Below are 22,737 nucleotides of genomic sequence, written 5' to 3' on the forward strand. Positions count from 1 at the left end.
GAATAAGTGAAAATTTTGGTAATGACAGACTACCCTCGCATATGGAGCCGATTTTGGAGGAGGAAGTTCAGCATGCACTATTGAAGGCAAGGAATGGAAAGGCAAGTGGGCCTGGAGGAATTATGATGGAATTATGGAAGTATGGCCCCCCTTTATTACAAAGACTTATTTGCAAGATGTTCAATCAAATCTTGGAAGCGGATGAAATACCTGAAGATTGGGCTTTATCATACATATCTGCTATTTATAAGAAAGGAGATAGGAAGGATCCTAATAATTATAGAGGTATTAGTGTCATGTCCTCTATAAGTAGAATTTTTAGTGCAATTTTAAAGGATAGATTAGAAATAGCAATTGAGGGAAGAATATCTGAGGATCAGGCTGGTTTTACTGCAGGTAGATCTTGTATGGATCATATATTTGATATAAGGCAGATCACTGAAAAATCATATGCTAAAGCCCAAGAAATTCATTTAGTTTTTATCGATCTTGAGAAAGCGTACGACTCTGTACCAATTAACAATCTGTGGGGAGCAATGGAAAATATTGGCATCGGGACATCTCTGATAACAGTAATTAAAAAATTATACAAGAAGAGTCGAGCTGTAGTGAAGGTAGGGAAAAGGCTGTCAACTCCATTTCCAACAACAAAGGGTCTGAGGCAAGGATGTGGCATGTCCCCATCCCTCTTCAAAATATATATTCAGCAAGTCTTAGAGAGATGGAATCGATCGTGTAAAGGTATGGGAGTTCCAATTGGACATGAAACAATACATTCTCTCCTATTTGCAGACGACCAGGTATTAATTGCTCAGTGTCGTGAAGATGCTAAGTTCATGTTGAGGAGGTTGATGGAAGCCTTTGATATAGGAGGTCTTTGCATTAATATGAATAAAACTGAATACCTCGTTGTGGGCAATAGTGGAAGAGATATTATCCTACCGCAAGGAACAATTAAATCTGTGAGACATTTTAAGTATTTGGGGTCTATTATCCACGAGTCTGGGAGCTGTGAAGCAGATGTAGATCACGGAGTGCAACAGGCAAGAAGGGCAATAAAGATGCTGAATGGGGTACTGTGGAGTAGATCCATTTCCAAACAAATGAAGAAAATAATTCTACAATCTATAGTTGAATCTATACTAACATACGGGGCAGAGGGATGGGCACTTGTTGAACGTCAGAAGTGTAAGATACAAGCGACGGAATAAGAAGAGCTGCTAGAGTATCCAGATTGGAAAGGAGAAGGAATGAGGATGTGAGGCAAATGATGGAGATGGAAGAGTCGGTAATTGAAAGAATCGAAAAACGAACTCTTCAATGGTATGGCCACGTAAAAAGGATGAAAGAAGGAAGATGGCCAAAGATTATTCTGGAATGGTCACCTCGGGGAAGGAGGAAGCGTGCGAGACCAAGAAAAACATGGAAAGCCGGTGTCATGCAAATGATGAAGGACCGACATATGCAGGAGGAGGATTGGCGGGATCGAGAAGGATGGCGGAAGGGAATTCAGGGCAACCGCTGAAGAGTGGAAGAGCCCACAAAAGAAAAAGAAAGAAGTGGATGATTCATTCATAGTGTTCTGCGCAAGGGCATGTCTTTCACTGAAAACCCAGCATTCCTCAGTCTTTCATATTTTTAGCCTTCCAAGTGGATGATGGTAAAGGCAATTAGTTTAATGTCATTATTCAACTACAGACATCGAAAACGATCAGATGGTGTTAATAGAACAACAGTGGAATAAACAATAGCAGGAGGAATCTATCAGAGACAATATGTCATAATGGGGATTTTTTCACAGAAAATCTCACAGGATTACTTAGTCCAGAATCAATTCCTTTTCCTTTCTTACAATTACTAAAAAGTAGCTTAATTGTAGAGTGATTATCACGTGATTATTGTGAAATAAAAAGAAGTTTCTGTAATGGAACAGTGGTAGAAATCCAATAGCATAAGTTTGAAACTACGCTTAAGTCACTCTTTCATTTGGGGTGACGTGTACAATATACAATAGATTACGTGGTGCAGGGGAAGATTAAATGCGGCTAGTAGCGTATTTTCATTAGTTACCTGATGCTTAAATTGGATTCTGTTAGCGGCAGCATGACGACAACCGACTGTAATTGCTCCTTTCCCACTCAAATTTGAAATAGTAATCCCACGAGCACACTGAAAGTTAAATCTCTATTTTATATCACTAAAAACTTGAGTTTTAGGTTATGTAATAATAATAATAATAATAATAATAATAATAATAATAATAATAATAATAGTAATAATTATTATTATTATTCATTCATTAATTTATACTGGCAGAGTTAAGGCCATAAGGCCTTCTCTTACACTCTACGACAGGCATGTCAATTGATGCCCACGGGAGCAAGCGCGCGCTTTAGAGCCCAGGAGAGCCTGAACGCTTTATAGCCGAAAGGAAAGAGACAGACGAAAGAGGTGGTATATGCCGCTTGGTAGAGCTGTATTCAGGGATGGCAAGCACTGATTCAATAGATAAAGGGAAGAGAAGTTATTAAAACTGTATCCATGTTAATTTTTAGATTTGCCTGAGAAGCATAAGTGCATTATAAGAATGTAAGTTTTATTTTAATGCTCATTTTTCACAAGTTTGATTTTTTTATTCAAAAGAAATATTTTTCTCAACTTTTCATATAGGCTAGAAAAGTGAAATTTTCAGGTATAGGCCTATTTATTTAGTAGCCTTTACAGAATGTTGTCGTGAATCTAATATACCGTATATACGTATTACTGAAGATAGTGTATTAAAAATTTTGAAAATATTCGCATGGAAATTGTTTGTAAGGAAATGAATTAACAAAGCAACTACTGTTACATCGTAAGCAAAAGATACGTGCCCATGTGTTGTAAAACTGTCAGCTCTATAGCTTCAGCGGATTTCGAGAAAATAATTTAATATTCTGATGATAGGAAGTTGCTCACAAATATCACCTTAAAAGCATAATGCGATAAGAGTTTTGTTATGTATTATTAGTTATACTTAAAACAGATACAGTACCTAGGTAACTTTGCTTTGTACTGTAATATTGTTTTGATTAATTTATTGATTACTTTTGTAAGGCTAAAGATACCATCAATATAAATTCCAACTTATCATGTCATACTCAATCTCTTTCTTTGGAATATCACTTTCTTTATGAATGATGTGTTTCATCCACTTAATGCAGTTTAATATTATACTACTATGGAATTTAAGTGAATATTCCTTCTTAACTCTCTATTATATTATTAAGATTTGAAACACAAGTGCAATATTAAGAAATCAGTGTTAGTACTTTTCTTTTATAGACAATATAGATAATATTAAACAGAAAGAAGCCATATAAAAATAACGACATAAAATTTCGCGTTGCGTTTGAAGTTTGTGCACCACTGTTTTCTTAATCCAACAGGTTGCTTATTCATATACACAACCCTTCCTCTTTCCATACTTAGCGCTTGCTGCCGGCGCACGACGTCAAGGTCAGAAAAATGCGCTTGCTTTGACATCACTGCTCTACGAGGTCACAAAGTATAAAAGCATTTAAATTTAAGAAAAAGTTAAAGAACAGAATGCTAATATATTATAAAAAATAATAGCATAACAAAATCGACACTAAACAATTTGACAATAATACCATAATAGAAAAAAGAAAGTAAAATACAGATCTAAAGATTGGAATATAATAAAAGCAACTCAGTTACTATAAACAGTTAACAGGGAACACATAAGGAAGAATACAACAAATGGAATGAAATAAAATAATAAGAAAAGAAAAAATGCGAAATTTAAATAGAATACACAAAAAAATGCTATGATAACAAATTCATATGGTGATCAAGAGAACAAAAAAATGAAAAGGAAAAAAAAAAAGAAATATATATATTTTTTACAAAATTGTCGCAGAGAAAAGGGCTTATAATTGAAGGGAATCTAAATTGAAAAAGTGCAATTTAAGTTTATTTTTGAAACTAGACAGTGTCTGACATGCTGTGGTATAGAGTTTCAGAGATGAGCTGCAGAGACGGTGAAAGATGATGAGTAGAAGGATGTTCTGTGTTTAGGAGTGGAGAGTGTGATATGGTGTTGTGAGCGAGTATCTATTTCGTAATGTGAGAACAAATGTTGAAAACGAGAAGCTAAGTAGCTAGGGTTAGAGTTCTGAAGAATATTTAAGAGTAACGTGAGAGAGTGAATAGTTCTTCACTCTTTGAGACGGACCCAGGACAGCATAGGTATTTAGTGAAGGTGAAATAGGTCAGATCTACGTACGTTGCAAATAAATCGAACACATGCATTATGAACACGCTGTAGTCTGTCTGTCAGTGTGGAGAATGTCACAGTAATCAAAATGAGGCTTCAAGAGTGACTGTACTACATTCTTCTTGAGAATCAACGGAAGGAAATTTCGGATTATTTTTAGCGTGTGAATTTTCATAAAAATTATTTTACATGTGTGTGTGATTTGAGTATTCTAACTTAAGTTTTTGTCCATATAAATTCCCAGATTTTTTACTCTATCACTGTAAGGGATAATAGTTTCATTCATTTTAACAGGAGATAAGTCACCTGTGTTTAATTTACCTAACAGTCGTTGATGCCCCATTATAATTGCCTATGATTTCTCCAAGTTCAATTTTAATTCCAAGTTTTTTTTTCGTCCATGAAATAATTGATTTTAGGTTATTGTTAACTTCATTTACTGCGTAATTTATTTAGTGCCGATGTAGGTACAGAGATATATATTTAGGTTAGCAGGATGTTAGTCCATTACGTTTTCATCCTTTTGTAATTTGGTCCTAATTTTGTGTTTGTCCAGTTATATGTTTGTCCTACATTAAATTTTGTCCACAAATCTTTCGTCCATGTCATTTTAGTATTATGTGAAATTTCGTCCTATATATGTTTTGTCCTTACCTGATTTAATCCAAATTTATTTACTTGAAATTTTCCTAGCTGTGTTTATTACAAAAAACAATCACAGGAATAAAACATGAGATTTATTTTCAGTTATTTCAAAGAACAAAGATCATGCTTTCATTGAAGCTGTTTCTTAGAAAGTATAATTTCCTCTTTAATTTCCATCTTCGGGGTTCTGTAGGTTGCTGTGTAATTTCATTACAGGTGGACCGATTCTCACATCGCCAGTATATCCTGGTTCGATTCTAATTATAAGAGTGGTGTTGATAACAGTAGCCGTATTTTATGAGCAATGGTTTGTTCGTTATTGAAATAATTACTTTGGCTTCTATACCTGATAATTTTAAGTGAAACTAATGTATGCATTTCCCTAGCAACACCTGTCCATTTTTAGTTCTTCATGATTTGGTATTATATTGTTGTCATCTGTTTAAAATGTGCTTCTGAATGTCCAAAATCATTCACGATTGGACAATATGTATATTGGACTAAATTTTTGTGCACTAAAAAATTTCTGGACGAAATTTACTCTTGGACTAAAATTATTATGGACTTATTCCACTGGACTTAAATGACGAAATGTTGTATTGGACGAAAATGTGTGGACAGACATTCCCGAACGCTATATGTATGTAGCAACAAGAAAATTTGACTAGATTTTAATAATAATTAAGTTTTGATTTACGTATGTGAATATTTATTTACTGTTCAATAATATATTATGTAATGAGCCTATAATGGTAGTAATTAAGACGCGAGTAAGTTTATCAAACGAGCGTGAGTGAGTTTCATAATTTTCGTAAGACTGTCATACCGTTATAGGCTCGCTGCATACGATTCTTTTTTTATGTAATTTTGTCAATATGACATTTTGGCATCAAACGAAATCCAAATTCAAAATTTTACATTTTTTAATTAACCAACGACTTAAAACATAACTGTTCTGTATTCAGGATCCTTGTGGTCACCCTCACTGGAGAGCTGATGATTTTAACAAATCTTTCTCTCCTTATATAATATGGAAAATCGATTTCTGTGCGCTTCTTACAAGTTCCGGTTTCTTTTATTTTTAACACCTCGTTAGTGAAAGTATCATTGCACAAGGTTGCATCTAGATATGACACTCAAATATGTCTAATAAAATAGACGCTACAATTGCTGACATAACACTTCCATTTTAGGCTAAAATAAAACACTCGGTATCCTGTAACTTATAATACGAAATTCTGGTATCATATTTCTGCTTATAAATAAATAGTACATTATAACAATTTGTGAAAATACCTCTAACTTAGGTTGTATTTTCCTCCTTATTTTCAGAACATATCAGCTACATCCGGGACCTGATCGGAGTGGATCATATTGGTGTTGGTGGAGATTTCGATGGTATAAACAGGTAAATTCCCTTCCTTTACAAAAACTGTACTTCTTAAATCACACATGATCTTTTCTTTATATTGTATCTCGTTTATTAAATTTAATTAAATAATTTTTTAGTGTTCGAACTTTAATAAATATTAATTTTTGATCATTATTTTACAATTTACCTACTTGAAGGAGAAGAATAGTCATCTTTATGTTCATTTAATTTCCACCGGTGGAATAATCTGCAGTGCTTGGGAAAAGTGGCATAAGTCAGTTTCCACAAACATTTTTTAATAATTTATTTACAAATTACGGAACATGTGCTCGCTTGGGAAAAGAGACATAAGTATCTCTCCCATTGCAATAATTCATACAGAAAAAAATCAAAACGACATAAACCAGTGTGAAGACAGTTTTTTCCTTCTAATATAAAATTAACATTTTTGACTTTTGCTACTTTTCCCGAGCACTATAGAGTTAATGAATTGGCATCCCATGCCAAGATACGTTTTAAAATCTCGGCGAGTTTAAGTAGAATGTACTCCAAGAAACAGGAAAGATATTGGGGTACTTTTTCTCAGGATTCTTCATATTTTTCTTGTTATGATATTAATAATTCTCCATCCTCAGTACTTCTTTATCAAGAAAGGAAAAAGTGTCACACTATGCCAGCCAGCAGTTTTATATACGACTCATATGTGTTTCATATTTAAAATGTCACTCAAATTGAAAATCTATTGGAAGATGTATATTAGAATGCCTATTATACTAGTTCATTGTAGGCCTACTCCTTTTATTAACGCATTACGCTTAGAAACGATCGTAATATTGAAGTAAATTAAAGAAATTTGGGTGTACGATTATAATGGAGAAACAGTGCTTTCAGAATAGGTACCGTATCCTATGTTTGTAAGACAGACATTTTATTAATCGTACTCCAAACGGGCTTTAAAGGATCAGAGTTTTACATTAAATTCTAACCACAATAGTTTTATATTATTAATATGTTATAAAAGTCTCAATATTTTCTTTGTTTTTTACGTACACCAGAATAAATAAATTAATAAATGAAGGAAAAAAAATATAACTGAAGAGCGAATTTGTATAATTCAAGCAAACCTGATGTTAATTAATATTGATTCTTGTAATAGTTTGCCTATACAATTCAAAACCATTAGAAATATAATTAATTTTAAGATGGGAAATAAAATAACTTCGAAAGTTAAATCAGACCTTTTTTGGAAATAGGAAAATATGTGTAGAAACCAAGCCAAATGGCCAAAAAATTATGATTATTTTTCAAAGCTTAATTGTTCCATTTGTTTTAACACGGTATAATTAAATCCTGGTCTTGACACATTCCATTGCCACTTAGTTCATCTTGAAAACCTACCTCACGTCCTTGGTTATTGGTGAGATTCTCCGTAATAACAAGCATCGCAAGATTAGGTCAAATAATGCAAAGGTTCTTAGGGATTCCGGCTTCGCGGTGAATGAAGAAGTTTACTGTTTATCATAGAATGGCAGTTCCCGTAGGATCGACAGACTTGTATTCAACAAGGATACATTATTAATTCTACGATCAGATTCGAATCCTATAGGAATCAGCCCGAAGACGTACACTCTGAGAAGAAAGAGCTATATACGAACCAACTATTCCTTATTACACCCGGGAATACCAACCCAATTCAATTCAAGTTACCGAATTGATGGTCAGTGCAAGAGAAACGATAACTAAGCAGTTTCTGAGTTTCAGCAAACACTTCAATATTGACAAATCAATGATGAAGAGTATTTCTCTTCCAACAATGGAATATTCAATTTACATCCTACGGTATCATTTGTATTCATCCTAACAGATTGTATTGATTTATGGCCAACTGACCTGAATTATACATACTTCCTCTTCTTTTTATATTTCACAATTGTTTCTTTCTATTTTTTTTTTTTTTGCAAATGCAACCCCCCTATAGGGGGAATAATAATAAACTTTAGATAGTATATTAATTTCAACTATATTATTTACTTCATAATAACCCTATACATATTCACAGTGCTAAGTATTTATACAATAAGAAACAAAGACCTCTTGCTATGGGATCTCAAAATTTAACATATGTTACATACTATGATAGGTCTTCTTTTATATAAAGCAATTTATACGTATATGGGTATAAGACTGCACAAATTAGAATTGGTATGACTGGAAAAAAGTATTCTCATTAATCCACTTGTTTAGGCGATTGAAGAATTTTCTACCCTTTTCCCTGAAAAAGATGTTAGTGCAAACACTCGTGATGCCCCACTTCGACTACTCTGATATTCTGCTTACTGACCTAAGCGTTACTTCGGCGCAGAGACTACAACGTGTTCATAATATGTGCGTCCGTTTCGTCTGCAATATTCGCCGGGCTGATCACGTAACACCATCCCTCGAAATGTTGTCCTGGCTCCGTCGAGAAAACCGTAGGAGAATCCACTGTCTTTCCGTCCTTTTCACATATTGCATTTCTCCACTCCTGTCTATCTTGCGTCTCGTTTTCAAAATTTATCCACCCACCATAACCTAGACACACGATCACAACACTCCTCAATATTATCCATTCCCTCCCACCGAACATCCTCATATTCATCTTCTTTCACTGTGGCTGTTCCTCGACTTTGGAATTCCCTACCGAGTAATGTCAGAGACTGTCAGACATCGAAACAATTTAAGAATATATTAAGGAAATATTTTTCTAACAATTCTTGTTAGTAATAATAGCTGTTTCAAGTTTCTTAATGTTTATTGGTTACATATATCACGGAACAAATATTTAAATTATCTCATTATTATTATTATTATTATTATTATTATTATTATTATTATTATTATTATTATTATTATTATTATTACCGTTTCTTACCAATGTTTATTATTGTCTCACTAACATTACTTATCCAACTTTCATTATTTACTTTCATGTTGTTTTATTTTATTTTATTTATGTAGGTTATTTTACGCTTTATCAACATCTTAGGTTATTTAACGTCTGAATGAGATCAAGGTGATAATGCTGGTGAAATGAGTCCGGGGTCCACCACCGAAAGTTACCCAGCATTTGCTCATATTGGGTTGAGGGAAAATCCCGGAAAAACCTCAACCAGATAACTTGCCCCGACCGGGAATCGAACCCGGGCCACCTGGTTTCGCGGCCAGACGCGCTGACCGTTACTACACATGTTGTTTTATAGTCTGGCATTTTAACCTCTGAAATATATAGCCTTCGAGTTGGTCGTCAGCGGATAGACTACATAGCCCAATTGTTGGAACAATAAAAGTGAACATCGCATGAAACAATGCTTGATTAATGTTTATTTTCCACACCTGTGTTCAGTTATCGAGAGCTGTAAGTTAACATCAGTGAAAAGAAATAAATATTGAATCGTAACTAGAGAACAGCAATAATTTGTTATTTCCTGTTTCGTATGTTTATTCGAATTCTTTTTCGCTATATAGCGAGAATTATGTTCGTAATTTGTGGTAGTTTTCTCACCGGCTTATATTTTCTATATCCGCATCGAAATTCTGAAATAGATTCATGCGTAAATGAAGATTAAATCTTAAACCAATTTATAGGATTTTATAACAAGATCAGTTTTTACAATAATTTTTAAAACGTATGTGTATGAAAGTATAGCCTACAGAATGAACAATAAGTATGGAATATTACTTATAAATTCTTAAAGTTCAATTTTACGAGACCATGAAGCTAGGGCACTTAAGAGATGGTCCCTAGATTCTAAAGCTAATGGAGGTAGGTAGTATCTTGTATCCGAGAGGATATATTGACAGAATCTGAAAGCCTTGCATCCGCCAGATGCTATGATGTGCGATATGGCGCCGGTGAATGCTTTCAGTGATACAATTATGTAAACGTGAAGTCAATTACCTTTATTCAATGTTAATTATAACTTGATAGGCCGCCAAGCGATGCTAATGGATACATACAGCATTGGTTGATTTAACATCATCTTGCTGCATACTAAAGTACGTTAGACATAAAACGGCCTTCTGCTCAGATAAATGAATCTGTGTGTGTCCAGCTTCCTGTAAAGTAAGGTCACCAGACATCTCCGTTTCTTGGTGACAGTCTCCGAATTTTGCTTTCTGTCCCCGGAGTGTCCCTGGATTTACTATTTTTTCTCGGATTTTCATTGTTACTTATTAATATTGTTGTTATTTTCTAATGCCAGGCGTTTGACATTAAAGTCATTTGACCTCTTGCACTCCAATATTTTTCAAAGATATTATCATGGTCAGCCACTGAAGCACAGATTTTGAGGTGTTCCGAATCAATTTCTTGGTTTGAGTTGCACAATGGGCAGTTAGGGAACTGATATATTCCAATTCTATGCAGGTGTTTGGCCAAACAATCATGGCCTGTTGCCAATCTAAATGCAGCTACAGACGATTTTCGTGGTAAATCGGGAATTAACTGTGGATTATGATGCAGAGAGTTCCATTTTTCCCCTTGGGATTGTGTTATCAAATTTTGTTTGTTGAAGTCTAAGTATTTAGATTTAATAAATCTTTTCACAGAGTAATACGTAGATTTAGTAACAGGTCTGTAAGTAGCAGTGCTGCCCTTCTTTGCTAAAGCATCCGCATTCTCGTTTCCCAGGATTCCACAATGGGATGGTATCCATTGGAATACAATTCTTTTATTGAGTGATATTAATTGAGAAAGCATTTTAGTTATTTCTGCTGTTTGAGATGAAGGTGTGTGTTTAGAGACTATTGATAGAATGGCTACTTTGGACTCTGACAATATAACTGCATTCTTAAATTTATTGATGTGAAATAGAAGATTTCTGAGACTTTCACTTACCGTCCTCCAGTGGCTTAAGGTATGTATTAACGTTTTGGAGGAAAATCTACATTTTTTAACCAACCTTTTTAAGATATTTATCAGACAACATATGAAAGTAGACTAACATAACCATATATCAGAAACTTCAATTTCACTTTTTGATTCCTCAAAAAAAAAATAATTATTTAATAATTATTCTATTTCTTCTAAATGCCATATATTTTTAAAAATTACTCAATTTTGAAATTTCTTTCACTGAGTTATTGCTGTTTATGCGTACAATGCTCTGTACTAGGATTTTGCAGCTAACATTATTACAAAGAAAATTTTAGTAAAAAAAAACGCCATTTCAAACGTTAATACATACCTTAAGCAGGGAAAGCTGGTGATCAACAAGATCTCCCAGCTAGGTCCAATGGACCCGTCGACCAACAGCAGGTGTGGTCCTCCAGACATTCTGGAGGTTGTGTGTGAATGAAGTAGCCACCAAAACGTTAAAATATGATGTTCACTTAAATCGGCTGCAACTTGCCATTTTCACTCCAATATGAAATGAGTACCATTAAGGTAAAATTGTTAATATTGTTTAATTACTCTTGCACATTGCTGTGATCAATTTTGCTAATGCAACTTTGCAGCTTTATCTTGATGTCATGAGGACGTAACTGCAGTTGAGTCTTATGGATATCTAAATTATTAAAGGAACTAAACTTAAGGAAAAAAGAAATTAAGCAACTTCCGGGCACCTTTAAAAGAAATCGCTCTTATTTCACAACATAATTCTCAATGTCGCTCATGAATTTTATGAAAATGCTGTTGAATATCCCAGTGCTTGTATTATTCACAAGATAAGATGTCTATGAAATGTATTTATAGGAGAGTCACTCCAAAAGTAATGCAAAACTTTTATTTACAAAGTAGCCATACCCGTGCATTCGCTGAACTTGTTATAAATAAATATCATTAACTTAAATGTTATATTTCCAAATACAGCTTTGTTATTGTTAGTGAATAATTAATTTATTATCAGTTATAAATCGTTTGCTCCTGAATTACTTTCAAAGTTGTATTTAGAACTATGAATGTAACTGTTATTACCATGCAATAGTTTTTGAAGTTGTTCGGTTAATTCTACTTTTAAGACCTAACAGCGTCTGAAATAGAATATATTTCCAACTGAAGGTTTTTACTCTCAGCTGGAAGAAGGCTTTGTCACCGAACGATACAATTTAAAATTATGTGTTGTACTGCCCTATATTATTTAAAACGTGTGTTGATAAAGGATGTACTACTATAAGCTCCTACCTAAGGTTTTAATTGGTTGTAGGGGCTCTTGAATCCCAGGACGAAAAACTTTTCTAGCAGCGCAACGTATTCAAGACTGATTTACAAACATGTTAAACAAATTATTCTTGCAACGAAAACGAATGCTCCCTAAACCAAATAGTCTTATTTTAATTATGTACTTACTTTATGGTTTCATGTGGTATTGTATGACGTTATGACTGAGATACTTATGTTGTTATTTGTTTTTATTGTAACATTCTGCCATAACTGGCCGAGTATATAAGATCTCGCGCTCAGAGGGGTAGAGTTCGGGGTTTTGAGATGGCCTACAAGCCGTAAGTCATGTTAAAGATGTTGGTTTGTTAATTATTGTTCAATATGGAGAATTGTGCACAACATAGAACTGTTACCTATTAAGTATACATTATCGTATGTAATGAAGCAATAAAAATATGTACTGTTATATTACTGAATAATTAATACTTAATATGTGCCGCGTGTATATTTGTAAAATTATTCCATTTCTGGCTTTCATTTTTTCATAAAAAAAACCCAACGCAAATCAGACATCAAATTACAGTACGGTACCTTCAAATAGCATTAAATTTAACTACAGTACATATTGCATTAATTATCAAGCTTGGGCACGCCAAGATGGGGTATGTTATCGGCCACTCAAAGAATATTGCATACTGTTTTTCTTCCTGGCAATACGATCTACTTCCACAAGATGGCCCCTCGACACGAGCAGCAGGCTTGCCAATACATGCAAACGGAATGATACTAAACGTGAGGAATGTTGCTAGAGGTGGAAGGTTAGGTTAGGTTTGATTAGGTGTGTAGTGTTATCACTATGTTAGCGACACTGAAACCCACTATCAAATTAACGAAATATGGCCGCAATTTTTATTCACGGACGACGATTTTCGTATATAAGTAACGTACGTATTTAGAAGGGGGTTAGGTGGGCCCACAGCTGTCCAAGTGGTCACATGTATTTGTACTAATTAATATTTTTATTTTCTAGTTTATTTGAGTGATTTTGAAAACGGTAAGAAGTTGAGTTCCTGTGATTTACAATTCCCTCGTTTTTAAAGAAACTTTTGTATTATCGAACTCTAATAAGAAGAGGAATTATTGTAAATTTCCTACGACATTATTTTCTGATAGAACGGGAAAAACGATGAATGTCACATTTCTGTTAAGGATTAGATAATGATCTAATTGAGTCTATAACTGCAAGATGTAGTGCTCTTTCTATAGAAAATAAACCAAGTATTACTGTATTCATGGTGATAATTCTCCTTTTTACCATTTTTCATAAGAACAACATTAAATTTCGCAGTGATCCATTGAATTAGATAATGACATCAACCTTAACAAAACTGTGACATTCATCGTTTTTCCCGCGAACTCTTCATATCTGGTGTATAGTAAATCATGGCCGTGTAATGTATTTGTTAATATAATGCGAACAAATATATACTGAATCTGTCCACACCTGCGGAGTAACGGCTAGCGCGTCTGGCCGCGAAACCAGGCGGCTCGGGTTCGATTCCCAGTCGGGGCAAGTTACCTGGTTAAGGTTTTGTCCGGGGTATTCCCTCAACCCAATATAAGCAAATGCTGGGTAACTTTCGGTGTTGGACCCCGGACTCATTTCACCGGCATTATCACCTTCATCTCATTCAGACGCTAAATAACCTAAGATGTTGATAAAGCATCGTAAAATAACCTACTAAAAAATAAAAAAATAAACTAAAACTTCTTCCCATGTTCGAAGTTCAAGCAAACTGAATTTCGGTATATGTTTGAGAAGTTAGATCAAAATTTATTCATGTGTTTGTGTATATTTGGAGATCTCTACCTCTGTCTCTCACCAGTGGTGGATGGCTCAGATCATGGGCAACCGGCTATGGACTTGATGGTCCCGGGTTCAGCCTCGAATGGTTGCGGAATCTTTCGCGTCTCTTCGAGAATGTCATCAAAGTTAATTCAATCTCCTTTCAAATTGATTACCGGATCTTTCTTAGCGACAAAAAGGCGGTCGGAGCGTGGTGCAGACCACACTTTCTCATTCTGATGCCCAGCTAGGAAAGTACGGAGATTTATCTCCATGCACCCTGCGCTTCCACGGCGTCAAAAAGAGTATGCCGTTACTTCTCTTACCTCTTTCAGACACACACATGCACTTAATACATGGGAATTATTTTAGAACTATTTTGTTTATCCGAAAGCAGCTTACTAATTTGTACATATGCATTATTCTCCACCTAGAAATGACTTTGAGCGAGCTAGATAGAGTACGGTGAACCAGTCTACCTTTTACTTTTTTCAGGTTTCCGCTTCAAGTCCCTGAAGTAATCAGCGTTCACAGCTTTCCAATTAAAAAGACGTTAGGAGAGAAGCGGTTTCCTCATGTATACACGAAGTAGAGATGGAATATAGTATTCAGGGTCTGTTGCTTTTAGCCTTTGTGGCATTGCTCACGCTTAAATTAGAGTATTTAAATTATATATCGAAGTGCACAGAAAGAAGTGTGTCATCGAAACACTGTGTTAACTGAAGTTACTTCAGTATCTCTTTAGACAAATAAAAAAGAAATGAACGCATTCTCTTAAGTTTTAGTGCATTTGAGAAGTTCAGTTAATTATATTTGAGAACTGCTCAAGAATTTCTGCTTTAGACAGCACACAAACCAAATCATGTCCTGTTGACATTAATTTGTCTTCGAATCTTAACTTTCAAATTCTTTACCAAAGAGTGCGTATTTACTATCATTTGAGTAACGCGATAAAACATCATTTCAGTCAATGCAATGTTTCTATCTCATCATCACTACCACAATCATAATCATCATCATCCACCCCAGTAATTGGACTCCTTTGTTCGTTCTCGATCTTGTTAAGATTATAAACTAGCTGTAGGTATTTACACACAGGGAGATTTGCTGGTATTGATAACGAAAGATATATTCAAGATGCGCTTAACGAAAACGACATAAGCACGTCTCGCATTTTTATATTTTAAAAAATAAAATCATTTTTTTTAAATCCAAGTTGTAGGATTTTTTCTAGGAATTTATAGGGTTTTACGAAACAATTTGAAACAAGCAATTTACTATTGAAACATTGCAATATACTACTACATTATTATATTATAACCTACATGAAAATATTCGTTATTATAACATTGTAAGTTAAAAAAATAGCCCGATGATTCACGTGGTGATGATGAAATATTTTATGGAACTGTTTACCAATGTTATTACATATTAATAGTTTAAAATATGTTTACAACATTTTATCAACACTAATCTCACTAGAGGTTTTGTATCTAGAGAAAATCAAAACTCTAGTGGGATTTAATTGATTATTACACGATTAGAAGAAAGTATATAAAGATTAGAAGTAACGAAGTACTCCAATACAATAAAATATTGACTTACGAAAATACAAAACTGTCTTCAAATTTGTACCATCTCAACATTACAAATATTACGCTAGTAGATGGCAGTAGTGTACTATGATTAGCTATTTTCTTGTTATCAGTTGTGCCAACTATGGAATCTTCATTGAACTCTGTGGACGGTTACTGGTCAAGAAGGCTTTGTTGATTCAGTTTCATTTTTATTAAAACAGTTGCATTCCACTTCAATTATCCCGATCCCAGTAATCAACGTCGCTTGACAGATGATTTTCAATAAATCTTAGTATTAAACAATCTCTGATACGTGACTATTCATAATATCATATAGCAGAAGCAATAACAAACATAACCTAAATCATATAAACAAGTGTTAGAAAAGTTTTAATTAGAGATGATGAAATAAACAAGAAACATTTAATTAACGATAATGAAATAAATATAAACATGAATAATTTTAAAAGAAACAATTATAGAAAGTACAATTTTCAAATTTGAATGTTTTAGTGGTTGGTGGTTCAGTTGATGTTATATTGGACGTGTGCGTAAAAGAAGTGAACTCGTTGATGTACATGGTGTATCCCTCAACTTATTCAGGATTTCCGAATGGTGCTCTTCATTTATTTGTAAATGGGGTTTCAGGGAAGATGCATAGCTATGACCTGTGATCTTTATTAATTCTTGTTCTTGAATGCCAATGCGAGTCATATTTGAAAGTGCTGTGCATCGACTGGAGTGGTTTGTAATTTTCTGTTTTTTGACGTCCAGACCAGTGCAGTTTGAAATGTTGGCAAACAAAGAAACAAATGCTAGGGTAGTGATAAAAATAAACAAATGCTAGGGACGCGATAAAATTAAACAGATGCTAGGGATGCGATAAAATTAAACAAATGCTAGGGACGTGATAAAATTGTGCGATAAGCAGCCATGATTGATTGAAAGATGTCCTTTCGTACCGTTTTATTGGTCAAAAGTAGTGTGACGTAGTAAAAGTGTAATAGTCTTTATTAAATTAATACACCCGCAAACCACTCATTTAATTAGTGCTCCTAACATTAAATTGAACAATGAAATACATTGATATATTTCCAGGAGTAAAACATCCTCATATAAATTCTCAAGAAGTGATCTACTATAACACCGGGGTCTATTAAATATTTTAAAAATAAAATGATTAGCATAGCTTCTAATCTTTTGCTGTTAGTGGTATTAAACTTTCGAATTTTTTCTTATTATGACTGATAAGGTAAGATGTCATAATAAGAACACTTATGTAATTTCATCCTAAATGAATTCGCCTCTCATGAAAAATTTCTCGATTTATAAACTGCTGAAAAATTGCCACTGTTACATGATCTGACCTTAAGTGCTCTTCAGAGTTTAATATCAAAATATTGGCAATAATATCTCAAACTATGACAGCAAAGTAATGTTGAATGATAAGAGACATGCAAGGTAAAATTATAGTGTTTCCTGAAACACTTCACTTTCACCGCTCTGCTGTACACAAAGTGGCACTTGTACGAACATCAAAACTTCAAAAAAACATTTTTCAGTACCATTGAATCACTATATGTGTATTTGTTAAAACCTTCAGATCATGATACGTATTTAAAAAAAATGTGGCAGGATTACAACAGATAAAAATATTTGAAGTAGCTTCTCTGAATATGACAATGTGGATTTGCAGGTATCCAAACTGAGATCGACTCATAAAATAGAGTACTGTAGTATTGCGGTGAAGGCATTGAAGACCTGCTAATCCGGAGCTGTGCTCTGATGTAGGTTAGATTTCTGCCTGGGCTGATTTCAATTTTGGGTTTATTCCGACGTTTTTCCCAACTGTAAGAACTAATCACAAATAACAAGATTAGGAATCCTCGGCTTCATCTTGCCAAACGCCAATCATTACAGTCAATTCCAAGGACGCTGAACAACCTAGTAGTTGATACACCGTCGTTAAATAGTAGAATGAAAAGATATTTTTTATAAAAGTAAAGCCAAAGGCCCCGAAGAAACTACTGGATTTTATAAACAGTGGCGGTGCGTCAATAAGAGCACAAGAGCACGTGAACACCTTGTTTCCATTAATGCACGACTAGTTTTATTATTTAGTACCGTATTGGCGTAGTGGGGATGTATAATATCAGGATCGAGTATTTTAAACTTCCCGCATCTTACATATACTTCTTATGTAAACTTGGCAACATCCCTTCACGTACAAGCCGTGCTCTTTTCAAGAAGGTTACAGAAATTTCACGCATGCGCGGGAGAAAATTGTATTTTGCTGGCCGCTTATGTCTCGTCAAAAGCACAAAGCATTAAGTGAACAGTGAATCTATCCTACAGATGTCAGGTGCATCGATGCCTATCGTTTACGTGCTATATACCGAGGAGAAAATTTAATTAGTCTGTATTTTAGCCTGCAGGTGTCAGCATCTCACTGTCGGAACATTTACTTTATGTGGATGTATGTATAGTGCTGCTACGAAAGTGTAGTTTGTGAATTACTATACTTCAGTGTCGGCATATAGCATAGTTTGGCTTTCAAAGACGTGCTGGCTGAATGTGATGGTGTATGAATTTAAATATCTGTATGGTGGTATATATTATTTAAGAATAATATTTACTGGCATGTATTTATAATAATCAATTTATGCGAATGGGATTACAGTACTGGTATAGGCTATAGTGTATAAGTGTGTTGTGAATCAAAATATATTACTGAACACACGCTTCTGTAAATTGTTTTATGTATTAAATTTTAACAAACGTAAACAATGAACTCAAGTAATTTTGAAGAGTATAGAACTGGGTAAACTTGCTTTCCAGGAAAAATTGGAAATAAAAAGACTAGGTTTCATTATTATTATTATTATTATTATTATTATTATTATTATTATTATTATTATTATTATTGTTGTTGTTGTTGTTGTTTTGAATTATAATAACGGTTTTCTCGACAGTGAAACATTGGAATCATGACATTTTACATTAGGCTAAAAACGTACGATTTCAAATTCTCTTCGATTTTGGAACACAAAATTGTGAACACACATAATATTTTATCACTAGCCGCCACTGTTTATAAATTTATATCTACTGACAGCTTCATAACCAATCGGTTTCTTTTTCAATTAATCTTCCCTCACATTCACTTTTTATGCAAACATTCGTTAAGTGTTGTGGCTACATTGGGTGCCATAGTACTATTTCATAGTAACAGATTGTGGGCTTGGCTTGTTTTTTCGAAGGCCGAACCCGGACATGAACTTAGGCTTCATTCATTAGATACCGCATAATGTATTGTTAAATTCGGAGTCCAGAGTTTGCGTAGGTACTGTAAAATGATTGGCAGTTACTAGGACTAGTGGCCGGTTTGTCCAAGTATTCTTAGAACATTTAAATAATATTAAACTCTAAACAGTTTGTTAAATATAATTTTTTCATGTCTTCAACACTACATTGTTAATATATAGGATTTTAGGCAGTTAATTCATTTGACAGATAGTTAAATATGGCAGGTGACACCACAGCTGTTCAAACAGAAGTTGTGAAAGTAATATTCTATGTCTCTCTTTAAGGAATGTTTCGTAAATTACATATTATAACATTTAAAAGAAATTTTGGAAAGCTAATATAGGGAAGATAATCTTCAAAAGTGAACTGATTGTCATATCGGCAGCTATTTTGTTACTGAGCTATTATATATTGAATATTTAGAAAATGTGGGATCTCATCGTGACAAGATAACTAGGAATGATGATTTATATACTATGCATGATACTCAATTGGTGACTACGGATTTTCAAAACACGTAAACCTCAAAATTTTACAAGAAATTTAAACCTGATTTGAGTATCCTACAAACAGAAATAGACTACTTACTTCAATTCAACATGTACTACTTACTTTTGATTCTATGATACTGGCTCTATTTAGCTAACTATAACCAGTGGCAATAGTGTTTGAAAATACACAGTGAGTATTATATTAAAAAGTTTTCAGCAGGAATTGCTTCTTTGAAAAGTCATATGTTAGCATTAACACTATATCCTTATTTCGTAATAATATTATTATTCAATAGTAGTAACTTACAAATTTCATTTGTTTTCTTCCTTATCGATTATGGCCTAATGTACCAGGTTATGATTTTATATATGTTTCATGACTTACTCTACAATACAGAATTTAAACAATATTATCATCCAATAAAAATTGCCTTACATGTGCAAAATCATTACCAACTTCTACTGAGTAGTTAAAATAGTGTTAACGACTGTTATAGTGAAGTGTTGGTTGTTTTAAACAAAATGACGTTGAAGAAATGGAAAATACGTTAACAAAAAGTTAAAAATAAACAGGCTGTCAATTTAACACTAGTTAAACCAAATTAAACATTTCTTGGAGAAACTGGCCATAGGAGTTGGAAGACTTTTTATAGGTCCACAGTTGGTACATTTTTCTTTGGACCTAATTTTGCTCCTACTTTGTCAGCATTTTTCAGAGAGTACGTATTATCTGCTTCCTTGTGATGAGTTTCAAGATCTTTCTTGGCTTCAGTCTTTGCTTCTTCATTACTGGAATCCTTATTTAATTTCTGAAAGTAATCAAATTCATCCACATGACGCCCAAATCGCACAATAATTCTTTACGAAATAGAAGTATAAGGTGGATGTCCCACATGCGCCCATTTTGTTCTCACTGTTATGTGGACAGCCGCTGTTATAACACGCCATAAACATGCCATGCATTGGGCAGAGGACTACTGCCTTTGTTCCATATATGAAATAAAGTATGCTGATCACGAAAATGCCATTAATTCAAAATCGACAACCTTGGACATACGCCCTTTTGCTTCTCAGGTACGGATTTTACTAACGACATAGGCAGTATAACGCAAATAAAATAAGAAAAGAAATATTTTTTCTGGGAAATCTATAAAGTTTTGACCCTAGATTGTATGAACATTTTTTGATCCTATGATCCTTCATAACTTTGTAGTTGATTTATCTCAAAACCAAAAATGAATTGTAACATAACCTAAATACTCGATCTCAGATCACGGGTAATTGAGTATACCTCATCATAAAACTTCCAGATACTCTTCATCATTCACCGTTTCAATTTCTAGTCATTGGAACTCCTTACCTCATACCTTAAGGGGCTGTCAGACATTTACGAATTTCAAAACCCGGTTGTCAAATAGACTGCTTAGACTGTAAGTTTTCCGAAAATATATATTTCTTTCTAATACACGACTTTCATTTTTAACATATAACTTTTCTTTATTATTTTAACAATTCGATTCACATTACTATAATCTGTTTGAGTTTTAGAAGTTCATGTAATTAAACTTGTTCTCATTTTATTATTATTATTATTATTATTATTATTATTATTATTATTATTATTATTATTATTATTATTAATTTATATTGTTCCTGTATTTCTGCTATTTTATTGCTAGTGTTTGGTAGAGAAGGCTTTATGGCCTTAACTCTGTCAATAGGAATAAACCTATTGCTACTACCATCCCCGAGGAATATGAAAAAGACGGCACTTAATACCCCTTATACCCTATATTAAAAAATACTTCCTGGATCTCAAACAATACGTAAAGGCAAAAACAACTCTTACTATCAACTTTCTAAGTGTGCAAGTAATTCCTTAAAAAAAAATAATAATAAAATAATTTTCTGACCGTTTTTGTAAGAACTCAGTCATAGTGTCTATTAAGTGCTATATCAAAATAGACGATCCATGCTACCTCCAAGACTTGATCGCTCCAGTCTATTTTTAACTATTGAAGATGATACATGAAAAGAGGAGGGGTGAAGCGTGTTGAAGGAATGAAAGATGGAAGCGGGAATATCCAAACGAAAAACTTCTTCTGCAACTTCTTTCTCCTTCAACACGAATTCTCCGGGTTTCGAACCCGGGTTGCCTGTATGAAAGGCCAGGACTCTAGTGCTTAACCACAGACACGGCAGGGTCTATGGGACAGCTTCTTCCATTTTCCTTCAGTCATCACTCTTACATCTTCTATTGTCACCCTGAAGAGCCTTGATTTGTATGTAGAAGTTAATACAGTGCGATCGAAGAGTCCCTCCGCAGCTCCATTAATTCTAGTAACCCAGTAGAAAGTTGGCACTTTCCCATTAATTCCGGTTTGACAACCTCACACCCCCAGTCTATCATATGCTTAGTGGCCAGTTCTGCCACTTGAATTCTCTGCCTAGTGAATTCTCGGCTACACCGTGGCGATTTCTTCTCACTACGGGCTACACAAGCAGTGCGGAGAGACTTTTCGATCGCACTGTATTATTACAAACATAAGCCATGCTACTTTTATTACATATAAATCCGGGCTCTTCCATATATCCTAATCTTGAAAGGGTGTCAAATATATTTTAAAACAAAGACTATAGTAGAAATACACGTATATCCCTACAATTGCATAGAATTCAGTGATCGGCAGACAAAATTTAATCTGTTTACAAATTGCTGTTGAGAATGGTTAGCGTCACATAGAAGCGCATATTCTCCGACTGTTAACGGATTACATTGCATATATGGAACAGTTATAAATATGCAATGACCTGTATACAAAAGCCGGTGATTAAACATAGTATAGAGACATTCGCTTCTCTGATCATTTGCTGTTCTATGTTACAACAGAATCCGGCTCCGAGATCTGTGAAGATAATTATACGCCATTGATTCAAATTCATTATTTCCTACGAGTACCTACATCAAAGTTCTATATATCGGATAGTATATTAACAAAAATCCATATCAAATTAAAACTTAAGTTATGAGTAATTTTGATAAGCCTACACAAGTGATTATGAGCGTATCAAATCCAATTTT

At 34.0% G+C, this 22,737-nt stretch overlaps 1 protein-coding gene across 3 annotated transcripts in view; it reads left to right on the top strand.

The window, feature by feature from the left end:
• Window positions 1–22,737, top strand: part of LOC138713714 (dipeptidase 1-like) — a 1,576,476-nt gene that overhangs the window by 1,505,124 nt on the left and 48,615 nt on the right. For all 3 annotated transcript variants that reach the window (XM_069846020.1, XM_069846021.1, XM_069846022.1), the window contains one exon: window positions 6,254–6,329. In XM_069846020.1, the coding sequence (XP_069702121.1) occupies window positions 6,254–6,329 (76 nt within the window). The remainder of the gene's footprint in view (window positions 1–6,253; window positions 6,330–22,737) is intronic.

The sequence above is a fragment of the Periplaneta americana genome, chromosome 14 (genome assembly GCF_040183065.1).
Source record: "Periplaneta americana isolate PAMFEO1 chromosome 14, P.americana_PAMFEO1_priV1, whole genome shotgun sequence".
In the NCBI taxonomy this organism is placed as follows: Eukaryota; Metazoa; Arthropoda; class Insecta; order Blattodea; family Blattidae; genus Periplaneta; species Periplaneta americana.